Here is a 21110-nt window from a genome sequence, read left to right as displayed (position 1 = left end):
TTTCTTAAAATTTTTATATAAGATTCCTTAACTCTTTTGCATTGAGGATTTCTCATCCAAGAAATTGATTGTGGCAGATTAGCATGACCAGCACTCACTGCTCGTATAAGTTGGTTTGTAGAGAGCTGGACTTCTTTGCAGGCTAGGACATGCAGCTGGACCCCAGGAGCCAGCATAAAGACTTTGCACTGAACTGAGATAAGAGAGCCCSTGTATCATCATTACAGGTATAGGGGACTGGAATTTGCCCCAAAATAAGGAATTAAGCCTTTAAAACTATTAAGAAAATATTTCAAGCTGAAGTTTAGAGCTAGGTCATATGGTGATGCAGATTGGAAATTGTAGTTTAAAAACCTAATGCACTGCTTTGCTAACTTTCCTGGGTGCAAGGGGCCGAGCTTTCTCCTGTTAATGAGAGCAGAACTAATTACTAATGCTTACAGCTGATAATAAGACTGATGTTAAGGTTAACTAACATTTTCTATTACAGGGCCATATTTATAGATTTGTTGAAATTATCTATTTAAGCTTATATTTTTGATAGTTAATGTCTTGCTGAGGCTGCCTTTCTTGAAAGAAGTTACAGCAATGCTAGTCTGTCTAGTCTAGTCTTTGCTAGTCTTTTAGAGAAAAAGACTAGCAAAAACGCATCGTGTGCTGCTGTAGAGGAGCTCCAGAGGAGCTCCAGTGCTTCATGTTTTTGGTATTGAAGGAATCTCATGCAGCATGAATGTTGTGTTAGTTAACCACCTCTTACCATTTCCATGAAATCCTGGGTAGCATTTCTGTCTTTGTATACAGTATTTCCTATATCCTCTGTAGGAGGTAACTGGAAGTTCTCAAGTGCTCTGTGCACACTGAAAATACAAGTTTTCTTGTAATTGCAGCTTAGARCTGTACAGATCAGTCGAGATTTAGGTACTGGTACTGAAAGCTACATGCAGCTGCATCTGTCACTTGAAGAAGGGTTTTGCAGAGCCAGGTTGAAGGAGGGTGAGAGGCTGGATCAGAGTTCTGCATACATGGAGCACCAAGAAAAGTGACATCTTCAAGAAGGCACTCAGAGAGACACTCTACAGAGCCAAGATCCATTTGGATCAGAAGACCAACAGAGRGAGGTCTGACTCAAAGATGATTATCTCGGTGATGAGCAAGATTAGTATGCTTGCCCATGGTCATCCAGAGAGAAAGTGGCCAGATCAGGAGTTGTTACAGAAATAGAGACTGAGATAGCAGGGCGGTCTGGGTGGATAGAGGAGTTTTGCCCTGTCCCTTGTGGATTCCATATGAAGATGTCGCAGGGACAGGTTGGGGCAGACYGAGACAGAGCTAAAGAATGAGACATAGCTGGAAATTGTCAGTGGAGATGTGGTAAGTTGAATTTATACTTAGGAATGAAATGATCAAGAGATGGGGTCCAGAGCTAGAAATGAGAATTGGGGTTCATTTGCAAGCATCAGGTTGATGAGAAAATCTGCAGAAAATGTGTCCTGAAAAGTGCTGCAGTATGTACACAGAGAGAAGGTTAATTAAAGTTGTGTAGGTAAGTCTCATTCGTGCAAACTCAATAATGTGTTTTAAAGGTTCTTTTGCCTATTGTACTGTGTTTTTATCGTAATAAAGCTCAGTGTAATGTAGTTTAAAGAACTACACACTGATTGACTAGAATCCCCAAGTCAAAGTAGGATGTGTGATACATATATATGTGCGTGTATACATATAGAAGGAAACTTACAGAGCTAAAGCAATCACTGCAGAGCATTTAGATTTAAAAGGAAAGGGTTCTTGTAAATAAATCATTTCAGATGTGTAATAGAGCCTATATGTGAGGGCTGTTACTGTGTTGCATCCTGATCTTGCCTTCATACTCGTTTCTGTGCGGTGTGCCCTGGGGATCTTTGCTGGAGTTCTTCTCTAAAGATCTCTGTGGAAGCAGTCTTTCTCTTCCCTTCTTTACCTATTTCTGGTTTTTAATTTGAGTATGAAAAAAATCTCTGAATTTAATCTTTGTGGAATCAAAGACCRTCTTTATTGGCAGCTAGGCGAGCTAGTTAAAGAAACAGACTGGAGTCAAAGGTTTCAGCACTATAAAATACACCAATTATTATACAATGTGGAGCTGAAACCACATTAGTATGTCCTGGTATTGAGGCCCAGGAGTTGGAAAAGAGAATGTTTTTAAAGCAGAGAAAAGGAAGCAACTTCTTGCCAGTGTGTGGCCTTTTATAACCCAAATAAACAATATCAGTTTTGTTGTGCAGGGCGTGCATGGGATGGTCAATCTTCTCCCACACAGCAAGCAGCAATTCCAAAATGCAGTGGGCTTGTGCATGTACCCACCAACTGCAGCCAGAGGGATTGTGCCTACAGAGTTTAGAAGACAGAGCAAACCTAAAAATTGGGAAATCTGGATAACTTTTCTGCCACAGGCCTACTGTATGACCCATGGCAATTCCTCTTGTTTTTCTTCAGCTCTGTTGCGCCTGGGTCTAATTATAGATCAAACCGTCTCTTTTCTTTTTGACTTCACAACTGCAGTAGGAGCTTTTCCATTTTCTTTGATGGCCTCAGGATGAAGCCCTGTGTAAATACCATCTGCAACCAATCCTGCGCATGAAAGGCGAGAGGAAAGGGAGGAAGCTGGTAACGCTTCCTGCGCACACATTTTCTAGCTTCAAGTTTCGAGTTTCATGAAGCTGAAGAGACTCATCTGAGGCAACAGAACAAGTCAGCATTTTTTTTTAGCTTTTTAGAACTGCTAATACAGTCTCCTCCTGATATTTTGTTTGAAGGAATTATGTGCAAATTACACAACTTCCCTCAGAACGAAGCCGGGCTTTACGAGCCCAGTTCTGCCCCAGTTGAGTTGGGGTTCAGCCCCGCCATGCAAAGGGGGCAGCTCTGCTGCTCTGCCCCCGACCTTCACACGTGGCCTTTCATGCAGCTCCAGCTCCGGGGCTGGGCCTGGCGGGGATTCAAGCCCACAACGTGCTGAATGAGCTTTGTTTTGAGCTCAGCACCTTCCCTCCTGCAGGACAGCCTCCAGTGCAAGCATTGCACAAGCACCAGAGCACTAGGGAGCACGAGGAGCAGGGCCAGGAGAAGGGGCAGGGCGGCTTCTTTTGACTCCTTGCTTTTTGCTATCCTCAAAGTGAGCTGTAGCCTCCCCAGAGCAGCTTCCACCTGATGGCTGCCATTCCACAACCTGCACTTTTCTCCCTTCTGTATCAGTCACAGCCCGTTCCGGCCCTTTGCCTTCACCCAGAACTGACATTAATCCAACCACACTTCACCTGTGCAGTTTTGGGCCCAGCCTTATCTGTCCAAACCTTGAAACCATTTTTGGATTGTTTCAAGATGAGGTATAAAATGAAGCTTGATATTTAAACATAATTACTTCAGTTAACTGATTATAAGGCTCTTCTTAGTCTAAGTTTCTGTTCGCTTCCTTTTCCTTCATTCAGGGAATAGTGAGAAATGGTCATCAGTTCCTCCTCCTGAAGCCAGAATACAGCCACTTTTAGTGGGTTAATGATTAAGTGTAATTAGGGCTTTAATTGGAGCTCTGCTTGTGCCYGTTTGTATGCAAAGACATGTGGACACAGCCTTCACAAAAGCATTTGAACTGGAATAGCTTGTGTCAAAAAAAAAAAAAAAGAAAAAAGAAAAAAAGGATTATTCTCCCAATATGTTTTTCTTTGCTTTTCAGGCGCCTAAATACTTTAAACAAATGTGCAGTGATGAAGTTAGAAATCAGTCCCCACAGGAAAAGGGTAAGTGCCTTTAATATGTTCTGTTGCAGAATTGTACATTAACAAAACTGGAAAAAAAAAAGTAAATTGTTTATCTGTGGTCAAGGATGATACCTGTGTAGAAGCTGCCAAGGACATGAGTCAAAACTCGGTATCCGCTTTATTTTGTGTTCTCACTGAGTGAAAACTGCAGCACTTGGCCATGTATAAAAGTTGGTAGCTTGGCTGGCGCTTTCATGGGATGCTGGCTTTAAATGTAAAATTCTGAGGCCACCTTCACTGCCGGTCAGCGAGRTCAAATGCTTTGTGCCTCATTACCTGCTCTCTGGCAGGACCRTAAAGTGCAGACAGGATGGAGGTGATTCTGACCAGCCAGAGCAAGCTGAATGTTAGAACATCATCTTGACATAATATTTCCTGATTTGGAAATCAGGAAATTGGAATTAGTAGTAGTTAGTAGTATTTTACCATCACATTAGTATTCCTTTTCTAAGGTAGACAGAATCAGTAGGACAATTTTTGGTGTGCAAAGGAAAGAGACAAWCTTTACAGGAGTGGGTATATTGTTTCCTGGTTTTTTAGTTATAGGTCAAAAAAAAGGCAAAAAATAATATGGAATACAGCAGATACTTGAAAAAAAAAGTGCTTGCAAAAAGTGTTTACATATTTCCAGCAAAGTCATCAGGAGTTAAAGTTTCTTTGCTCTTCACAGTTACTATGAAGCATGGTAGTAAATAATAGAATATCCAGTATACTTTCAGTGAGGTGATACCAATAGAAAGCTGAGTCACTGGGTTTTTTTGCTAGTAAGGTACCATTCAAGCATTCAATGGGTGTTTTGAAACTCTGTGTGTGTCCTAGGAGGGATCAATAGCTGATACCATCCCCTGGGATATGACTGTTGCAGATAAAGATGACTAAGCGAAGGCAATGCAAGGCAGCCCTACCCCTCACAAGAATGCATACAAGCGCTCCGAGGTTGTTTACGAGGAATTAATCCCCCCTTTCCTATCTGTTTGTGGTATGTTGGAAACAGCATCCAACCTCCAGAAGATAACAGTCTGCAGCAGCGCATATAGGGTTTCTCCCAAATAGGTGTAGACCACTGGAATGACGTTTATGGCCACCAGAGGATTCGCCCATGTTTCTGAACCTTGTCAACATCAGAGTGATGGGTATTGCTGTTAGAGACCAGACCCAGCTGATCCTCAGCTCCAGACCTTCTGGAGTCTGGATGCTAGTTTTTGTTTCAGTCCTTTCTGATTTTCATGCATTGCTCATGTTCTGGCAGGATCCAAGATGGGCTGTTCTTTATTGGTGTTAACTTCATTAAAGCCATTGTTTAGCTGGTAAAGCTTTCTAACACTAGGAAATCATTATGCTGACTCAGACATGTACTACCTTATGTTTGCACTGACTTTGCAAATTAAAATTGTTTTACTCTTTCTTYTGTTTTTTTCCCCTAAAATCTTGAAATAAGCAAGCTTAAGTTCTCTGAGACATAGACAGAAACATCATCTTGTTTCTTGTAACACAATACTGAAATAAGAACAATTTATTTCTTTTCTAGACTATAAAAGTTTCTGTTCCTGGCACACAAACAGTTTGAAGCATAGACATGTGTTTGTTTTTCAATTAAAGCAATCTAAACAAATCAGGTGAAACTTAGGCACTCTTGGAGCTGAGTGGCAAGTGGTGTTTCCTACTCCGAACACCAAAGGCTGTTTTGGTTTTTCAGGGTGTCGTACTAAGATCTCTGTCCTTGGCTTTATTCTTCCAACTGCGTGCAACTTGAAATTTTCTAGATGAGTGGAAGAGCAAATATGCCAGTTCCAGGATCATTGCCCTTTGGGATTTAGATGAAAAGATTGAGACATAAGTGACATACATGTAATTACGCCCTCGGGCGTTACTCGTACATCAAACATAATTAGTGGAGATGTTGGTTACTATTTACTTATGTGCTACACTGGCAGGGAGCTTTTGTGGCTCACTATCTGCAAGTGTTAAAATTTGCCTGCAGCAAGGCCGAAGCAGAGATTTCACAGGACATTCTTAAAATGTTAGCTGCTGGCCGGTGGGAGGACGAGTGGACCAGCTAAGAGCCTGGAGGCATCAAACCGTTGCAGCGCAGGAGTTTCTTTTGCTGTCTCATTAGTCACAGTTAGGAGACCTTTTAAAGTTCCAGAACGGGTAGGGAATTAAGCTACTACAAGTCAGAATGTACGAGRAGCATCTCTTAATTGCAAAGAGGAGTATAAACACAGAGCCGCTATCAACAGAGTGTAACTTTGGAGAGAGTCCAGAGGGACCCCTAACCCTCACTGACTCCAGTTTAAAATTTTATGCATGCCAGGAATTTCCATTGATCTGAAGGCTATCCACTGTGACCAATTAATTAAAAGTCTATGGATACTGGGAGTTTCAGAAAAGAGCAATTAAAGCAGATTGTATTGTTTGTTTCTTTTTATGAAGCTTGTATCTTTGGTATTTAGAAACAGTTAACATACGTTACCTATCCGGTGTTATCTTTTCCTGTGATGGGCTTTATGGCCTAATCTTCCTCTCATGGAAGGAAAAAAAACCCTTTTTCGCTTTAAATATAGCAAGAACAAAGCGATGCCTAAATTGTTTTAGTAGGCATTGGGTTTAAATGCAACTGCCTTTGCAGTTTTCAGCAGTTTGTAGCAGCACTTTCAGCATTCTCTTCCCTTGCAGAGTGAAGATTCGGATGAAGATGAGCCTTGTGCAATAAGTGGCAAATGGACTTTTCAAAGGGACAGCAAGAGGTGGTCTAGGCTTGAAGAGTTTGACGTGTTCCCTCCCAAACCAGACTTGAATACCTCCTCCTCAGAAGCTCCTCATCTTACGAATGCAGCAAGCCATGAGAGTGTGTTAACAGATCTCAGTGAGCGCCAGGAGGTGGCTTCTATTCTCAGCATGAGTAGCACCAGCAGCCACCAACCAACCCTGCAGAGTGATGCATCTACCACCAGGACAAATTCAGTTGTGAGCGTTTGTTCATCAAACAATTTCATAGCAAATGACGACTCATTCAGCAGCCTGCCCTCTCCCAGGGAGCTCAACAGCTTCAGCTTTGGTATGAAAGCCAGCGAGAAGAACCCCAAGTCCAAAACAAAGAGCCTACTCAAGAGGATGGAGAGCCTCAAAATCAAGAGCTCTCACCATGGCAAAAGCAAAGCTCCTTCAAAGCTTGGTCTTATTATTAGCGGGCCCATCCTGCAAGAGGGGATGGATGAAGACAAACTGAAACAGCTTAACTGTGTGGAGATTTCTGCCCTCAATGGCAATCACATCAGCCTCCCCATGGTACGAAAAAGGAGCGTCTCCAACTCCACCCAGACCAGCAGCAGCAGTAGTCAGTCTGAAACGAGCAGTGCTGTCAGCACACCCAGTCCTGTCACGAGGACACGCAGCCTCAGTGCGTACAACAAACGGGTGGGCATGTACCTGGAAGGCTTTGATCCTTTCAACCAGTCGACGTTCAGCGACGTCATGGAGCAGAACTTCAAGAACAGGGGAAGCTTTGCAGAAGACACTGTGTTTTTTATCCCTGAAGATCACAAGCCTGGCACCTTTCCCAAGGCACTCTCTAATGGCAACCTCTCTCCAACAGAAAGCAGCGCTTCTGTGAACTGGAGGACAGGGAGTTTCCATGGGCATGGCCACCTTGCCCTCCGGAGGGAGAACAGCGGAGACAGCTCCAAAGAGCTGGGCATGGGGAAAAGGCGCAACTCCTCCAGCTCCGTGAGCAGCCGCCTGAGTATTTATGACAATGTGCCGGGCTCAGTTCTGTATTCCAGTACCAGTGATCTAGCTGACCTCGAAAATGAAGACATATTTCCAGAACTAGATGACATCCTGTACCATGTCAAAGGGATGCAGAGAATAGTGAACCAGTGGTCAGAAAAGTTCTCAGATGAAGGGGACTCCGACTCGGCACTGGATTCTGTTTCCCCGTGTCCTTCCTCTCCAAAGCAGATCCATCTCGACGTAGATAATGATCGGACGACACCAAGTGACCTTGACAGTACAGGAAATTCCCTGAACGAAACCGAAGAGCCCTCAGGGGTGCAAGACCGAAGGGACTCCGGGGTGGGCGCCTCCCTGACGCGGTCCAGCAGGTGAGTTCCCGAGCCCTCAGCCTGCAAGTTTGGCCATGCGCAGATTAGGCCAGGTCACCTCTGGCCTAAGGGACTCCAACTGTACCAAGCTCAGTTAAGGCCTTGGTGCAGTAGATGCTGTGGCAATTCAAGCACGCACATGCTGTTCCCGTTACTTTGAAAAACAATTCYGGCCAGCAAAAGGTTTTTTTTACAGTATTTGTGATTCCTACCCTGTATAGCTRGCTATGTGTGTTCAGCTTGAGTTGTGACTGAAAAACAGCCAACTCAGCRAGTCAGGAGCAATGTTCGGGCAGTTTTGAGGGATGGTAGTTCTTCAGATTGAAATGGTGCGTGGGAGGGAAAGGGACCTACAGCAGGTTTATTCTGTTTTTAAATTGGCTAAGAGAGCTAATGTAAGTGTAGTCTGTTTTGTGTCAGTATGTAGGAAAAGCTTTGTCTTTAGACTGTTTCAAAATATGGTACTTTGCAGTAGCGGGCAGCTTCTTAACGTGGTAGGGCATTGAGTCCATGGGGAAAATGAAGCTTGTTGACTTTCTCTTCATTTCAGTAGCACAGTGGGGGGTTGGGAGAGCTCCAGCGGCCTCCCAGTTTGTGTTGGGAGTTGCACCATGGGCTGGATGTGGCTGAATTTTGCATTGTGATTAAAACAAGCATTTGGATTCTTTCTAGCTTTGTTTCCAGTTTCCTTTAAAACTGATGTAAGTCACTTTGGGCCTGGCTTCTGCTGTCATTTAGTTGCCTACAGCTGCCTATATAAACATAGTGAGACTTTCAGAGATGCTTAACTCCCAATTAATGTGTCTTAAGGTTTTGGACTCTTTTCTTCTTATGGAGTTTGTTGATTCTGACTACTTTAGGAGTGAAAGGGGTTGTGAAAACCATGCCTGGAGCACTCTGAGGGTGTCTGGTGGTGCGAGACCACACTGTTAACACGCTCAGAGCACAGTGCAGCTGGAAACRCCCGCACGTGCTGCTTCACACGTGGTGAGTCAGAGGCGCTTAACACCTGATGCCTCTGAAACCTCAGCAGATAAGGGCTGCTTAGCAGGACGTTTGGGGTAGTGCTGCCCATATCTCGCAAAGCCTCTTCAGTGACCAGCCCCTGCCCTGTTCCCTGTCTCTCTGCAGGCATAAGCTGCGCTGGCACAGCTTCCAGAGCTCCCACCGGCCCAGCCTCAGCTCCGCATCGCTGCAGATCAACTGCCAGTCGGTGGCACAGATGAACCTGCTGCAGAAGTACTCTCTCCTGAAGCTAACCGCCCTCCTGGAGAAGTACACGCCTTCCAACAAGCACGGCTTCAGCTGGTAAGGGCTCAGAGCCATGTGCATATTTATGCAAGCACAACAGTTTTGCAAGGCCTAAGCAAGTTTTGAGAGAACACGACTAATTCCTCCATTCCTCTTCTTTCCATATTTGCACTTCTTCATGCCATGTGCTGACAGTGGTTCGTGGTTGCCTAAGACAGTGCTAAAATCACTAGCCCTTTGCCTAAGTGTAATACTGTTAGGATTGAGAAATATGTTTCTAGAGACCATGGGAGGGAATAAAGCAATGAAGTACAGGGCAGCTTTCTGTGCAGGAAAATATCTGCTTTCCATAGCAAAAGAAGAATATAGAGAGGCAATTAGTGAGTGGTAGCAAAACCATTAACTGATCTAAAGATACATACTTTTCTTTGTTTGTTCTTAAATATTTTCATTAGTTTCCCTATATAATTATGCCATTAAATAATGCAAGTTTCCTTTAGTTCTAGTAGTTAACTGACAACTCTCTCCTCTTTTTAATGCACAATAAATCAAGTTAATTTGTAGTGAAAATAAGCGGGACAGGGGGAGAGAAGACAGACTGCAAGAATTGTGAAGTTCTCTGCAGCCAGCAATTCCTGTTGTAGATGGGTATTTGTAAACCAAGTTGGATGTTTTGCGTCAGATGAATGAGATAGAAATGTCTTTTATTATTGTATCTGCAGTGCAGCCTGTGTAGCCTTCAGGATGCGAAAGATGCAATAAAATTTTTCTTCTCCCCACCACACACCAGCCTCCTCCCTTCCCCAGGAGTCACAGAGAGCATTTAACTCCAGCATCAAAGTACCTCCTGGTCAAAGGCTGTTATTATGTCAGCCTTTCTAAATACAGAAGTTGTTTGTTCTGAAAGACAGAAATAAGTATTGACCGGTTATCCCTGCATGCTTTGGATTCTCAGTGGAGATCGCAATGTGTTTTTTTCACATTCCATTGGCATGTTTTTTGACAAAGCAAGTATTATTCATGCATATATCAATGATGCCCTAAACTTAACTGCATGGCAATACAAATTGGTTCTGTTTTTCTATATAACAGATTAGTCAGCCATAAATCTAATGGAGTGTTTGTATAGCTGTACTGTATATTGAAAAGATAAATGGGTCTCCCTGTTTTCCATGGCTACTGTGTCCTATTAGCTGTTGTGTAGTATGTTAACTTTTCTTCTGTTTAGGAAAATGATCTCAATATTTTCACATATTAGTGGATTWTTTCCCTTATGAAACCAATGCTCTTGGGGATCTAGGAGCAAAAGAAGTCACTTTTGTACCTAGTGACTTTTTCCTTGGAGTCAAAAGCAAATGGAAAAGCCTCTCACTGAAACTGGAGTAGGAGGTGGAGTTAATGACAGTAACTGGTTGATGAGGAGGGAGTCTCTCAAAGGGGTTGTTTATAGAGCTGAAGTTTTTAGATGACAAACTCAAATGTATTACACCAGTTTCCTGCTGTTCTGCRCACGGGTGGGTGGTGGACCCACTTTGAGGACTTTGCAGAACAAGTAGTTGACATACAAAAGCTCATTGTTCAAATGTCCATCTTTCCTGAAACCTAAAGAAGCAGTGTTATAAGGGGTCATTGACCACAGGATTTATTTTGACTCTTTTGCAATTCAATCTGGCCCCTGCAGTTTTACCCTCTAGCTTTTATCCTGCTAATATTGATGGAGTAGCACCATATTAATACTCACAGGCATCACACCACCCTGAATGTCGAGTCTGTCTCTTAGCAGAACTCCAGCTTGTGTCCTTCTTCCCTCCCTTCCAGCCCTGAATGAATTAGCTAGTTCATATTCTCAGCACTTTTCCTGTTGCTCAGTGTACTAAAGTTGTTTCACCTTCACTAATGTTTCAAGTTACTGAAAACACATGAGATAGAGAGAAGTTTAACTTTGTCATTCCCTTGGCTTAAATAGGGCAGTACCAAAATTCATGAAAAGGATAAAGGTGCCAGATTATAAGGACAGAAACGTGTTTGGAGTGCCACTGCAAGTGAACGTTCAGCGCACAGGGCAGCCCCTGCCACAGAGCATTCAGCAAGCGATGAGGTACCTGCGCAACCACTGCCTGGATCAGGTGAGTTTGTCTGAACTGCACACACCCACTGCCCAAAACCCTACATTCCAGTAGTTTTTATTATTTCTGGGTCAGGCTGTGAACATAGAGTCAAAACAGATCAAAACAATTAATCAATTGAAGTAAAACTTTCCATGAAATTAGAACCTGTGAATAAGAAGCTAAAGAACGCACTGACATTTCAGACTTGCTAGACTCAATGTGAATGTATTTAACTTTCCATATACAAATATGTTTAGGTTGGACTGTTCAGGAAGTCTGGAGTTAAATCAAGAATTCAGGCTCTGCGTCAAATGAATGAGAATTCAGCAGACAGTGTTAACTATGAAGGCCAGTCTGCTTATGATGTAGCAGACATGTTAAAGCAATTCTTCCGTGATCTTCCCGAGCCTCTCATGACCAACAAACTCTCTGAGACCTTTTTACAGATCTACCAGTGTAAGTACCAAGATTTCTAAATCTAGGCAGCCAGTTGGCATTTGTGTAGCTAATATTCCTCCTCTGGGCACTATACATGTTGTACCCGTAAGATGATTTGTCACTAAATTCCACTGTCATCTTTGTTTTTCTCCAGTATCCATTATGATTTAGGCTGTGTTGTAGGGCTGTTTTTTTTTTTTCTTTTTGATTGTTCTGCTTATGTAATAATATGGAGTTCGAGTTCTTTAATTTTCACCTTTCTCTGTAGTTTGGGAACAAATATAGAACCGCCATGACATCACTCTAAAATTTCCTCCCCTTTCTGAGTATGCTTGATATTACTGCCTGAAAATAAACCACATCTGATGTGGCTAGGTAGAGGACCTAAGCAAACACTGTATGAACAGAGTGTGGGGTTTTTGAGGGGTTTGTAAATCCACTCCCCAATAACTGAGACTTTTTTTTTCAAGATTGGGACTGCCAAAAATTTGGGTGTTTTTTTGTATTTCACGTTATTTCATCTTTCACCGCAAATTCACTCACYGTATAAAACGGATAAAGATAGATTACTATTTTGCTGATCAGAACTCCTAGGTCTTTTGAAATCCTCAGGGAGGTCCAAGCTGACCTGCTGTGGGCACCTTTTGACTCTGTGGTTTCCCTCCCTAACACTGCCCTGGCTCCCTTCCCRTGGAAGCACAACTCCAGCTCTCCAGAGCCTTCCTCAGGAGATGGCACTAAGGCTTTACAGCATCCAGGGCCCTCCTTCAGAGTTCCATAGGTGACAGTTTAAAATGAAAACATACGCGCTGCTATTTCAGTGCACACTTTTTTTTTTCTGTTATTCTTTGTTTGGATTCCCAAGAAAGTTTATGGAAAAAATGAATCAGGCTCCCCATACATACTCTTTGCATACTACATGGCAATTCTTTCTGGCTTTAGTACCCACAGTAGTTTGATGTGGTATTGCAGAAGTCTCTCTTCCTGTGCTTTCACAATCAATAAGTCCAAGAAATTTCCAGAGGTGGCGGGACAGTGTTATCTGCTGCGTAGAGAACCTTCAAGCAACAGTATTTTTGCTAACATGCAAAGGGCAAAATTTCCCTTCTCTTTGAAGAAGGATTCCTGCATACATACAGGAATTGTCTGTACGTGACTTATACATGYTGTGAGCTGATTGAGAGGAGAGTAGGAAAAAGAGTGGATTTGGGGTTAAAATTGCATTCTGAACTCATTTTCCAACCTTACGAAGTTGCTGAAGCCCAAAGCAAATACAAATTAAATATCTGGTTAGTAACACRTGTATTAGGAGTCATGCAACAGTTTTCTGTGGGAGCAGTGATGGTATAAATGCTGGAAGACTCAGACTCTTCATGTTTTCTTCAGAGAGGGCTTGCTGGAAATCCCTTTATAAGAAGCAGATCTGGTCTGGGTTATTTCATTATTTGTTCCCTTCGAGTTTGGAGGGGAGAACCTTTATATAAAGACCCACGTCAAATTTTTCCAATGGATGTTTGTTGTTAGTAACCAAGGAGCTGTTTAATGGTATGGGGCTTCACATCATTGACTTTCTTTTTCCACCGCGTGACTTTGAAAAATCTGTTCAATAAAGCAACCTCTGTTTGGTAAAGCACTTTCTGGGTATTTTATGACATCATTGTTGAAAAGGTTTGCTGGCCAATTTATCTAATTGATTCACCTATTCTAAAATACGTTAATGTTTTAAAATTCTTTGAAAGCCAAAGAATTTTARCTACAGTCTAAATTGGCTGGACTGTGTTTGCTTGTTCGCTGCCGGAGTCCAGGCTTCTGTCATTTTAGTGCATCCGCAGGAGCATGGAGCTGCCGAAAGTAAATCTAAAATTAACTCTGCCCTAGGCTCAGCTCCTTCTTGCTTGCCTTTCTTGTGAGGCAGGAAATAACTGAGGGCAGTTAAACTCTAGTGGGTTAAAAAAATTCCTTCGTGTTTCCTACGAATGGTATGCATCCTGAAGGAAATCGCTTCAAACTCGAGTCAAATATTTGAAGCTGGAGTTTGCTTTGGGATGTATTCATGCTGTGTGTGTGGAAAATCAATGGGCTGATGAGAGAATTACTAATATTATGCAGATGTGCCAAAGGATCAGCGTCTCCAGGCTATCAAGGCTGCCATTATGCTTTTACCCGACGAGAACAGGGAGGTCCTTCAGATTCTTCTCTATTTCCTGAGCGATGTCACAGCTGCAGTGAAGGAAAACCAGATGACACCAACCAACCTGGCTGTGTGCTTAGCACCTTCCCTCTTCCACTTAAACACTCTCAAAAGGGAGAATTCCTCCCCAAGGTACGTGTCCAGAGAGCACAGCTCATTGCTGCTGTTGTGCCGCTAGCATCGCCGGGTYGCGCGCGGTGACTTCCCTCCCATCCGCCCTGCTGCTTTTGGTCACTGTGGACACCTCAGAAGATACCAGGCTTAGAAGGCTTTTTCAGTCCTGCTTTTGTTTTGTTTGTTCTCTACAGATTTGTTAAAATAGAGATGAGTTCACCAAAGGGGATAAACAGAGCGATTCCAAAGAAAAGTTTAGTTAGTAGCACCATGCTGAGATTCTGTCCCCAGCAGCACTGCCCTAAATCACCAGCAGATTTTGAAATCCTACTGTTTTCTCACCAAACAGCTTTCTTGTTCTTTATTAAATAACTGGATTTATATGTGTGTGCTTTTCTCCTCTGTGAAGGRTGATGCAAAGGAAACCAAGCCTGGGAAAACCTGATCAGAAAGACTTAAATGAAAATTTGGCTGCAACCCAAGGGCTGGCTCATATGATTGCTGAATGCAAGAAGCTCTTTCAGGTAAAACATTTATCTGCAGAACTCATGGGTGGAATATTGGCCAATGTGGTTTAGATCTGCTGTTTAATGGAAATCCAGGAGTGTCCCTTTAGTTCAGGGGTGTATGTAGATTTATTTTCTTTAAAGTCTGCRTCCTGCCCTGGGTGCCTATGTGAATGAGAATTGGTGCCAGGAGAAAGGAAAATTGTTTGGTGACACTGGCACTCAGAAGTCATGAGACCATTGTCCTGCGGTTTGGGGCTTTTTAGGACATCCAAGCTGCATCTAAAACATTCTTTCAAACGTTGCTTGTGCAGACATGGGGATCTGTGAATTTCAGTTTTAATTACAAAGCAAAGCACTATTTCTAGGAAATTCAGTGGGTTTTTATATGTAAATTCCTAGGAGTTAGCAAGGCTGGTCCACAAAAGCATCCTGGAGCATGACACTATCAGACTATAGGTCAAAAAGTCTGTAACAACTAACAAATGCTACCTAACAAATGCCTGGGATAGAGAACCAGAGAAGTCAGAGCCCTGGCTTTCCTCACTGTCCTCAAATCTTTACAGAACCCACCACTAAAGACTTGCTGCCTCTCTCCTCACAACTGGCAGCTGACCCCTGCTTTGCTCAGTCTGCAAGATAAACTGCAACGTAGAGATCAGTCCAAGTTGTGCAGCTCGGGAGGGATGGTGCTTAGAACAGATTGGAAAGAAGGCTTGCCATAGCTGAGAGACTGCTGTAACGAGTATGCATGGGCAGGCCAAATCAGGGTCACACACACACACCAATTTAATTGCTGTGAAGTGCTTCACCTCACAAATACATCTCTTTAAAATACGGTTCGTATGTAGGTGATACCTAGATGTAATTGTGAGTTACATACACATACATACGATAAATATCTCTAAGCATCTTCTTTTCTGTCACAGAGTGTTACTACTGACAACTCTGTATTCCAGAGTGAAGGGAGGAGGCAGGGAGCGTCTATGAACAAGAGACTACTTCAGTCTCCAGTGTGTGGTTGATGTTTTAAAAAGAAAAAAGAAAGAATAGTTGAATGTTGAAGARCTGCATGTACCCTGTGGCCTACAGAGGTAGCGTGCCCCTAGGCTAAGCTCTGAGATTTGGAGAGAGGGAGTTGCAATAGGATGACTTTGTCCTTGTCACCCCCAGATCCCCGAGGAAATGAGCAGAGGTCGGAACTCGTACACGGAGCAAGACCTGCGGCCCCTCAGCCTGGAGGAGCTCAGGGGCAGCAGCAGCACGGAGCCCTCCGACTACCACTGCTACCTCCAGGACTGCGTGGATGACTTGCTCAAAGAGATGAAGGAGAAATTTAAGGGCTGGCTCAGCTGTTCCACCTCAGAACAAGCAGATCTGGCCTACAAGAAGGTATGCACCCTATATTGCACTCTACTGCTCTGTTTCTTAGCCCATCTTAGTCCATCTAYGATGTAGAATATTGCAGAAGGTTCAGCGCACACCCTTATTTTGCAGAGACTTAAGAAAGGAACCAGTTAATCTTTTGACAGACTATAGTTGCACTTCATTTGGAACAACATGTCTTTCATGTCTTAAAAATGYCTTTTAGCAGCAGGCTCCTAATGTATAGTGAGATGTGTTTATCCAGCCCAAGACTGTTCAATGTATTGTGTTTACAGGCCTTCCTTCATTCACTTGGACCTAGGTCTTGATAGGCTGAAGGAGGATTCCACGCACTTTCCCTAAACTGCAGGCAATAGGAAACAAGCAGCTTGCACAGCTTGGAGTTAGYACAGGAAGAACTGTTTCAGCAGGATTTGAGTTAATATATCAAAAAAGTAACATCGGAAAATGAGAATATTTTCCTGTAGCATTATGATTGAATAATGCTCATACTGGGAAAGATTACTGTAACTTAAAAATAATTTGGAAGTCAGCATGCAGATGCCTTCAGGCTGTAATGAGAGCAAAACAACCTCAGTGTGAATGTATGACAGTCTTAGCACAATATAATTCCTTTTGTAAGTTGCTGTGTTTCTCCAACACTGAAATAGAAGGGAGAAGGAAGTGTAAACAACAGTGAAACTGAGGACTGCATGCTGATTTTTTTTTTTTTTTTTTTCCCCCCGCCTCAGGTATGCGAAGGTCCCCCGCTCCGGTTATGGAAAACTACAATTGAAATCCCTGCTACACCAGAGGAAGTTTTAAATCGTATACTTAAGGAGCAGCATCTTTGGGATGAAGATCTTATAGATTCTAAAGTGATTGAAACATTGGATAGCCAGACAGATATATACCAGTACATCCAGAACAGCATGGCACCTCAGCCAGCCAGAGACTTTGTAGTCTTAAGGTAAATTACTCATATACAGTTCTCTTAATGTCACCCACACACTAACTTTACCTATAGAATTTATGTAGTAAAGGATGTTATATGGATACATATCTTTTTATGTTTAATTAGAAGTTTATTAGATGTTTGAATTACTGTGTACTGAAGACAAATCCACTTTTTTATTGATTTGTTTTTTTCTCTGTAGAACCTGGAGGACAAACTTCCCCAAAGGAGCTTGTGTTCTCCTGGCAACCTCAGTGGATTACGACCATGCTCCAGTGGCAGGTGTCAGAGTCAATGTCCTGTTGTCTAGGTATCTGATTGAGCCCTGCGGGTCAGGAAAATCTAAACTTACCTACATGTGCAGAATTGATTTAAGGTATGGGCTTCTACCTCTCAGGTGGTAACTTTTTATGTCCTTTCCTGGGGGTAATTTCTCTTACGTGTAGCTTTTCCTGAAGCCAGCRCAGAATTCAAACAGTGCAACCACTTTACTTAGCCAGGGGTATGTACATTTCTGAAATGCATGTGCAGAGGACAGGGGTGTCGTGTGTGTCACTGCACATCTCAGAGCAGTTGTTTGTTGCTTCACATTAGGRGCCCACACTGTGTGCTGTCTTTCGCATGACATCAATGTCACTTCTTGTGTCTTCTTATGGCCTGTTATGGTCTATGACAGAGAGAAGAGCAAAGCTGAATATCAGTAAGGCTGCGTCAAGCAATAAGTACTAATAGGATTTGCCAGAGAGACATCTAATCTAGCTCTTTTGATTCTGACTAAGGAATTGTGTTCGATGTTAGTAGTATCTATTTCACATTTACCTTTTCTCCTTGCATCAGGGGCCACATGCCAGACTGGTACACCAAGTCCTTTGGACACTTGTGCGCGTCTGAAGTAGTTAAGATACGAGACTCCTTCAGCCATCAGAGTCTTGACAGCAAAGAAGTAAAATCCAGGTGACTACCGAAGAGGAAGAGCTGCGCGCTCCGCACGCCAGCAGTGCCCGTTACCCGAAACTGAGGCCTGGGCTGGTGTACGACCTCCTGGGCTTGCCGTGGAAGGATGGCAGCATGAGAACCTGACTGTGAGCATTGCTATAGGACTGTGGCCATACCATACACTTCAAAGCTGCTTCCTGTCTGTGTAAGGTCTATAGTGTAGGCCTCGACTGGAATACGTAGGAGGACTGTGCAAAAAGGTCTTGTACTGTTAGATGGTGTGAATTGCTTCTGAGAAGCAAAAATCTTTAAATGCAAATATATTATGATATATGGTGAAGGCTCATCATTCCCATGTGAAATATTTAGCTTTATGTACATACCCATGTCATTTTATTTGTAGTGCTCTGAGGGACTGGTGTATCCACTGGAATAGTTGGTACTCTTCAATGTGTTCTCACTGAGATAAGCAGAGAAAGGTTTGCACAGATTAAAGTGTGAATGAGTGTGTTAATGGTTGAAAGGATAGCAGAAGTCGAGCTTGAAATGTGTCTGGAACACTGATAGACAACCAGAGTGGATTTTAGCATATTGGTTACAGTTCAACCTCAGATTTGATGCCCTGTGGACCAGAAGGTAGCCATCCTTCCCACTCCCAGCTGTAAACTTTCCTCGGCTCTAATATTGTTACAATCTCCATGCAGATGTTATAATAATAGAYGTGCTCAGATTGGTTACTATTCACTCCTTATCCAGACCATCTTTTTTTAGGAGTGATTAGCAACTCTTATAGCAATTTTAAATAAATGTGCTTTTAAGCAACGTTGCAGCTTAGAACTACAATGCCTTTGCAGTGGTCAAGAGAGCCAGTAATGTAAATTGTTATATTACCTAATAATATTTGTTGCATTGACTCCTACCTGCATTAACTATATGCGTTGCAATGAACTTTTATGTGTTTGCTGTGTTCTAATGGTGCGAGAGGAAAACATGAACAGTGGAGCTCTTGGCAGGACTCCTACAGAGGCAGATGGAGTAAGGTGACGAGGAAGATTCCTAACAGTTCTCTCTCTTTCTCCTTGGCTTGTTTTTTTCGAAAAGCTACATGTTAACATGAACAGAACCAGAGTATGAGCAATGAGGGCTTCCTTTGGGGGCAGAGAGGAGGACAGGCTTATGTCTTGCGTACTGTTTTTGAAGGTTTTTGTTGTTGTTTTTCTTTTGTTTATTTGTTTTAACCTTTTGGGATTCACCCCCATCCCCCCTTGACCATCTTATTCTATGAACTGTAGGGAATCTTGAGGTCTTCTGGAAAGGCATCTTTCTGTAGGTTTTACTGTAAAGATAGGGATTTGCTTTGGAGGTGCAGTATTAAGTGATAAATGTATTTCGTGGCTAAGGTATGAATGAGTTGCAAGATGGAAATTTGACTGAGACTTTGTTACCATTGTCAGTATTATTTTAAGCTTTTTGATGAAGTTTTGTTTTTGTTGTTTTTTTTAATTATGGCAAATAATGTAGTACTTCCAGTAACAGTGTTCCTCATGGGTAGGAAAATCGTGTATATTCTTCTACATCAAACACTTTTGAATTTGTAAAATTGTATGTTGTACATACCATTCTATTGTAAACATGTATACTTGCCCACAGTGTACTGTCAAACATAGATAAAGCATGGTAAAGATTATTTAAAATATACCTGTATTTATACCTCAGATATTCTTTTTGGGTTTTTGTACCTCAAGTAAGTTTTCTATTGTAAATGTGCTTTACATGACTATGGTCTAAGCGAGAGAAAGGAAAATGTTTAACTTGCTATATATGTCTGTACAGAACATAATCAATAAGTGCACTATTAAATGTTTAAAATAGGAGCAGTACAGCATCTTTATTCTGCCTTCTTCCTTCTGCTGTCACATCCTCAGTGTATTCCTGGAAGGTAAAATCCCTCTTCCCCTGATCTCCCAGGGCATTTTTGGGCCTCACTGCTTGCCAAGGCCCAGACTGAAAGGCTGCAAAGGGAAATTCACAGGGATAACATTAAGCCTCCGATAGTTTAAGATCCTTTTATGCTTCGTGACTTTTCCTAGTGACCGGTTAAAGGAAAATCTTGCCCCAATAAAAGCAGCTTGGGACAGACTTTGCTGTCATCACAGATCCAAGTGGACCTACCCAGTCCTGGCTTACCCTGGTCTGCTCCTTTCCTCAACCGACCGCCTGTATTTCCTTAGCGGTAGATGGCAGGAAATGGCTCCATCTGACCATTAACAAGGCTGGTAAAGTAGCTCAAAAAATACGGGGAAAGTAGCAGTCAGTAACTAAAGAAATTTATTWCCTAAGAGAAGAGATGAATGTGAGAGACTAATTTTAAATAGGTTTGTTGAGTCACCTGGGTTACCCAGGTTATTTATCTGTTCTTAGTTACAAAAAAAWACAAAGTTCCATGGCCACAGATTCCTTAGATATTAGTACCAGCTTTTTTTATCACAACTACTGACTCTTAGGCACACTTACATAATTTTTAAAGCCAGATAGTAAAGCAGTTTCAAAATTTGGGGACTATTGACTTCCCGATGGCAGTCAGTTGGACAGAAATACTCCCTAGGTACCAGTTACTTATTCCTCCTTAAAAGCAAAAATAAGCAGCTGTTTTGCTACTGGTTTGGTGAAAGGTACTCTGGAATCTGACAGGAAGCAAAATCCTACTCTATAGATAGTCAGGTGAAATGCTGAAAAAGAATGCTCTCTTTCTATGGYGAGAGAAAGCAGGAAGAGTTCTGGAATCCTACGTTCTCTTAAAAAAAAAATTACGTGTGAAAGTAATTGGAGAAAGTTAAAGCATACACAGCAATGAAGCGAAGCCAAAGAGAAGGCCAGGAGGATATACAAACAACTGACTAAGGTGAAAAATGAAGCCAAAGACAKCTGTTAATTCAGGCAACTTTAAGAAGCGTTTAAAGTCTCAGCCAACAGAAATACAATTTGGGCATTTGAAAGAGGCTTTTGATTTGCGAGGCTTTAATGACATATGGTCACCAAAGCTGGGCCCTCCTTTCGGGGCAGGATTATCATCCAACTGTCTCCACCTGAGCACCATGAAGTCCAGATGCCCGTCAGGGTCCATCACTTTCTTTGGGGAGAAGCCAGAGCCTGGCAAGAATGAACCTCATGACCCTGTGGCACCAGTTCTCACATGCTCGAGTCCTTCAAAGATCCTGTCCGATAAGGGCCCAATTTCTCTGGCTCTTTAATGGTCCTTCTTTCCTTCTTTCCTTCTTTCCTTCTTTCCTTCTTTCCTTCTTTCCTTCTTTCCTTCTTTCCTTCTTTCCTTCTTTCCTTCTTTCCTTCT

The 21110-nt window shown here is 42.5% G+C and overlaps 1 protein-coding gene across 2 annotated transcripts in view; it reads left to right on the top strand.

The window, feature by feature from the left end:
* Window positions 1-19346, top strand: part of DLC1 (DLC1 Rho GTPase activating protein) — an 87992-nt gene extending 68646 nt beyond the window's left edge. For both annotated transcript variants that reach the window (XM_026033503.1, XM_026033504.1), the window contains exons 4-14: window positions 3710-3773; window positions 6471-7897; window positions 9029-9205; window positions 11115-11274; window positions 11514-11712; window positions 13804-14017; window positions 14409-14523; window positions 15679-15897; window positions 16623-16840; window positions 17028-17201; window positions 17663-19346. In XM_026033503.1, the coding sequence (XP_025889288.1) occupies window positions 3710-3773; window positions 6471-7897; window positions 9029-9205; window positions 11115-11274; window positions 11514-11712; window positions 13804-14017; window positions 14409-14523; window positions 15679-15897; window positions 16623-16840; window positions 17028-17201; window positions 17663-17783 (3088 nt within the window). In that variant the 3' untranslated portion in view covers window positions 17784-19346. The remainder of the gene's footprint in view (window positions 1-3709; window positions 3774-6470; window positions 7898-9028; window positions 9206-11114; window positions 11275-11513; window positions 11713-13803; window positions 14018-14408; window positions 14524-15678; window positions 15898-16622; window positions 16841-17027; window positions 17202-17662) is intronic.
* The last annotated feature ends 1764 nt before the right edge of the window (window positions 19347-21110 follow it).

This window comes from Nothoprocta perdicaria, unplaced genomic scaffold, assembly GCF_003342845.1.
Source record: "Nothoprocta perdicaria isolate Ctin4 unplaced genomic scaffold, notPer1 scaffold_13, whole genome shotgun sequence".
Lineage (NCBI taxonomy): Eukaryota > Metazoa > Chordata > Aves > Tinamiformes > Tinamidae > Nothoprocta > Nothoprocta perdicaria.
The sequence above is the reverse complement of the archived record's forward strand: the minus strand, read 5'-3'. Positions and strand labels throughout refer to the sequence as shown.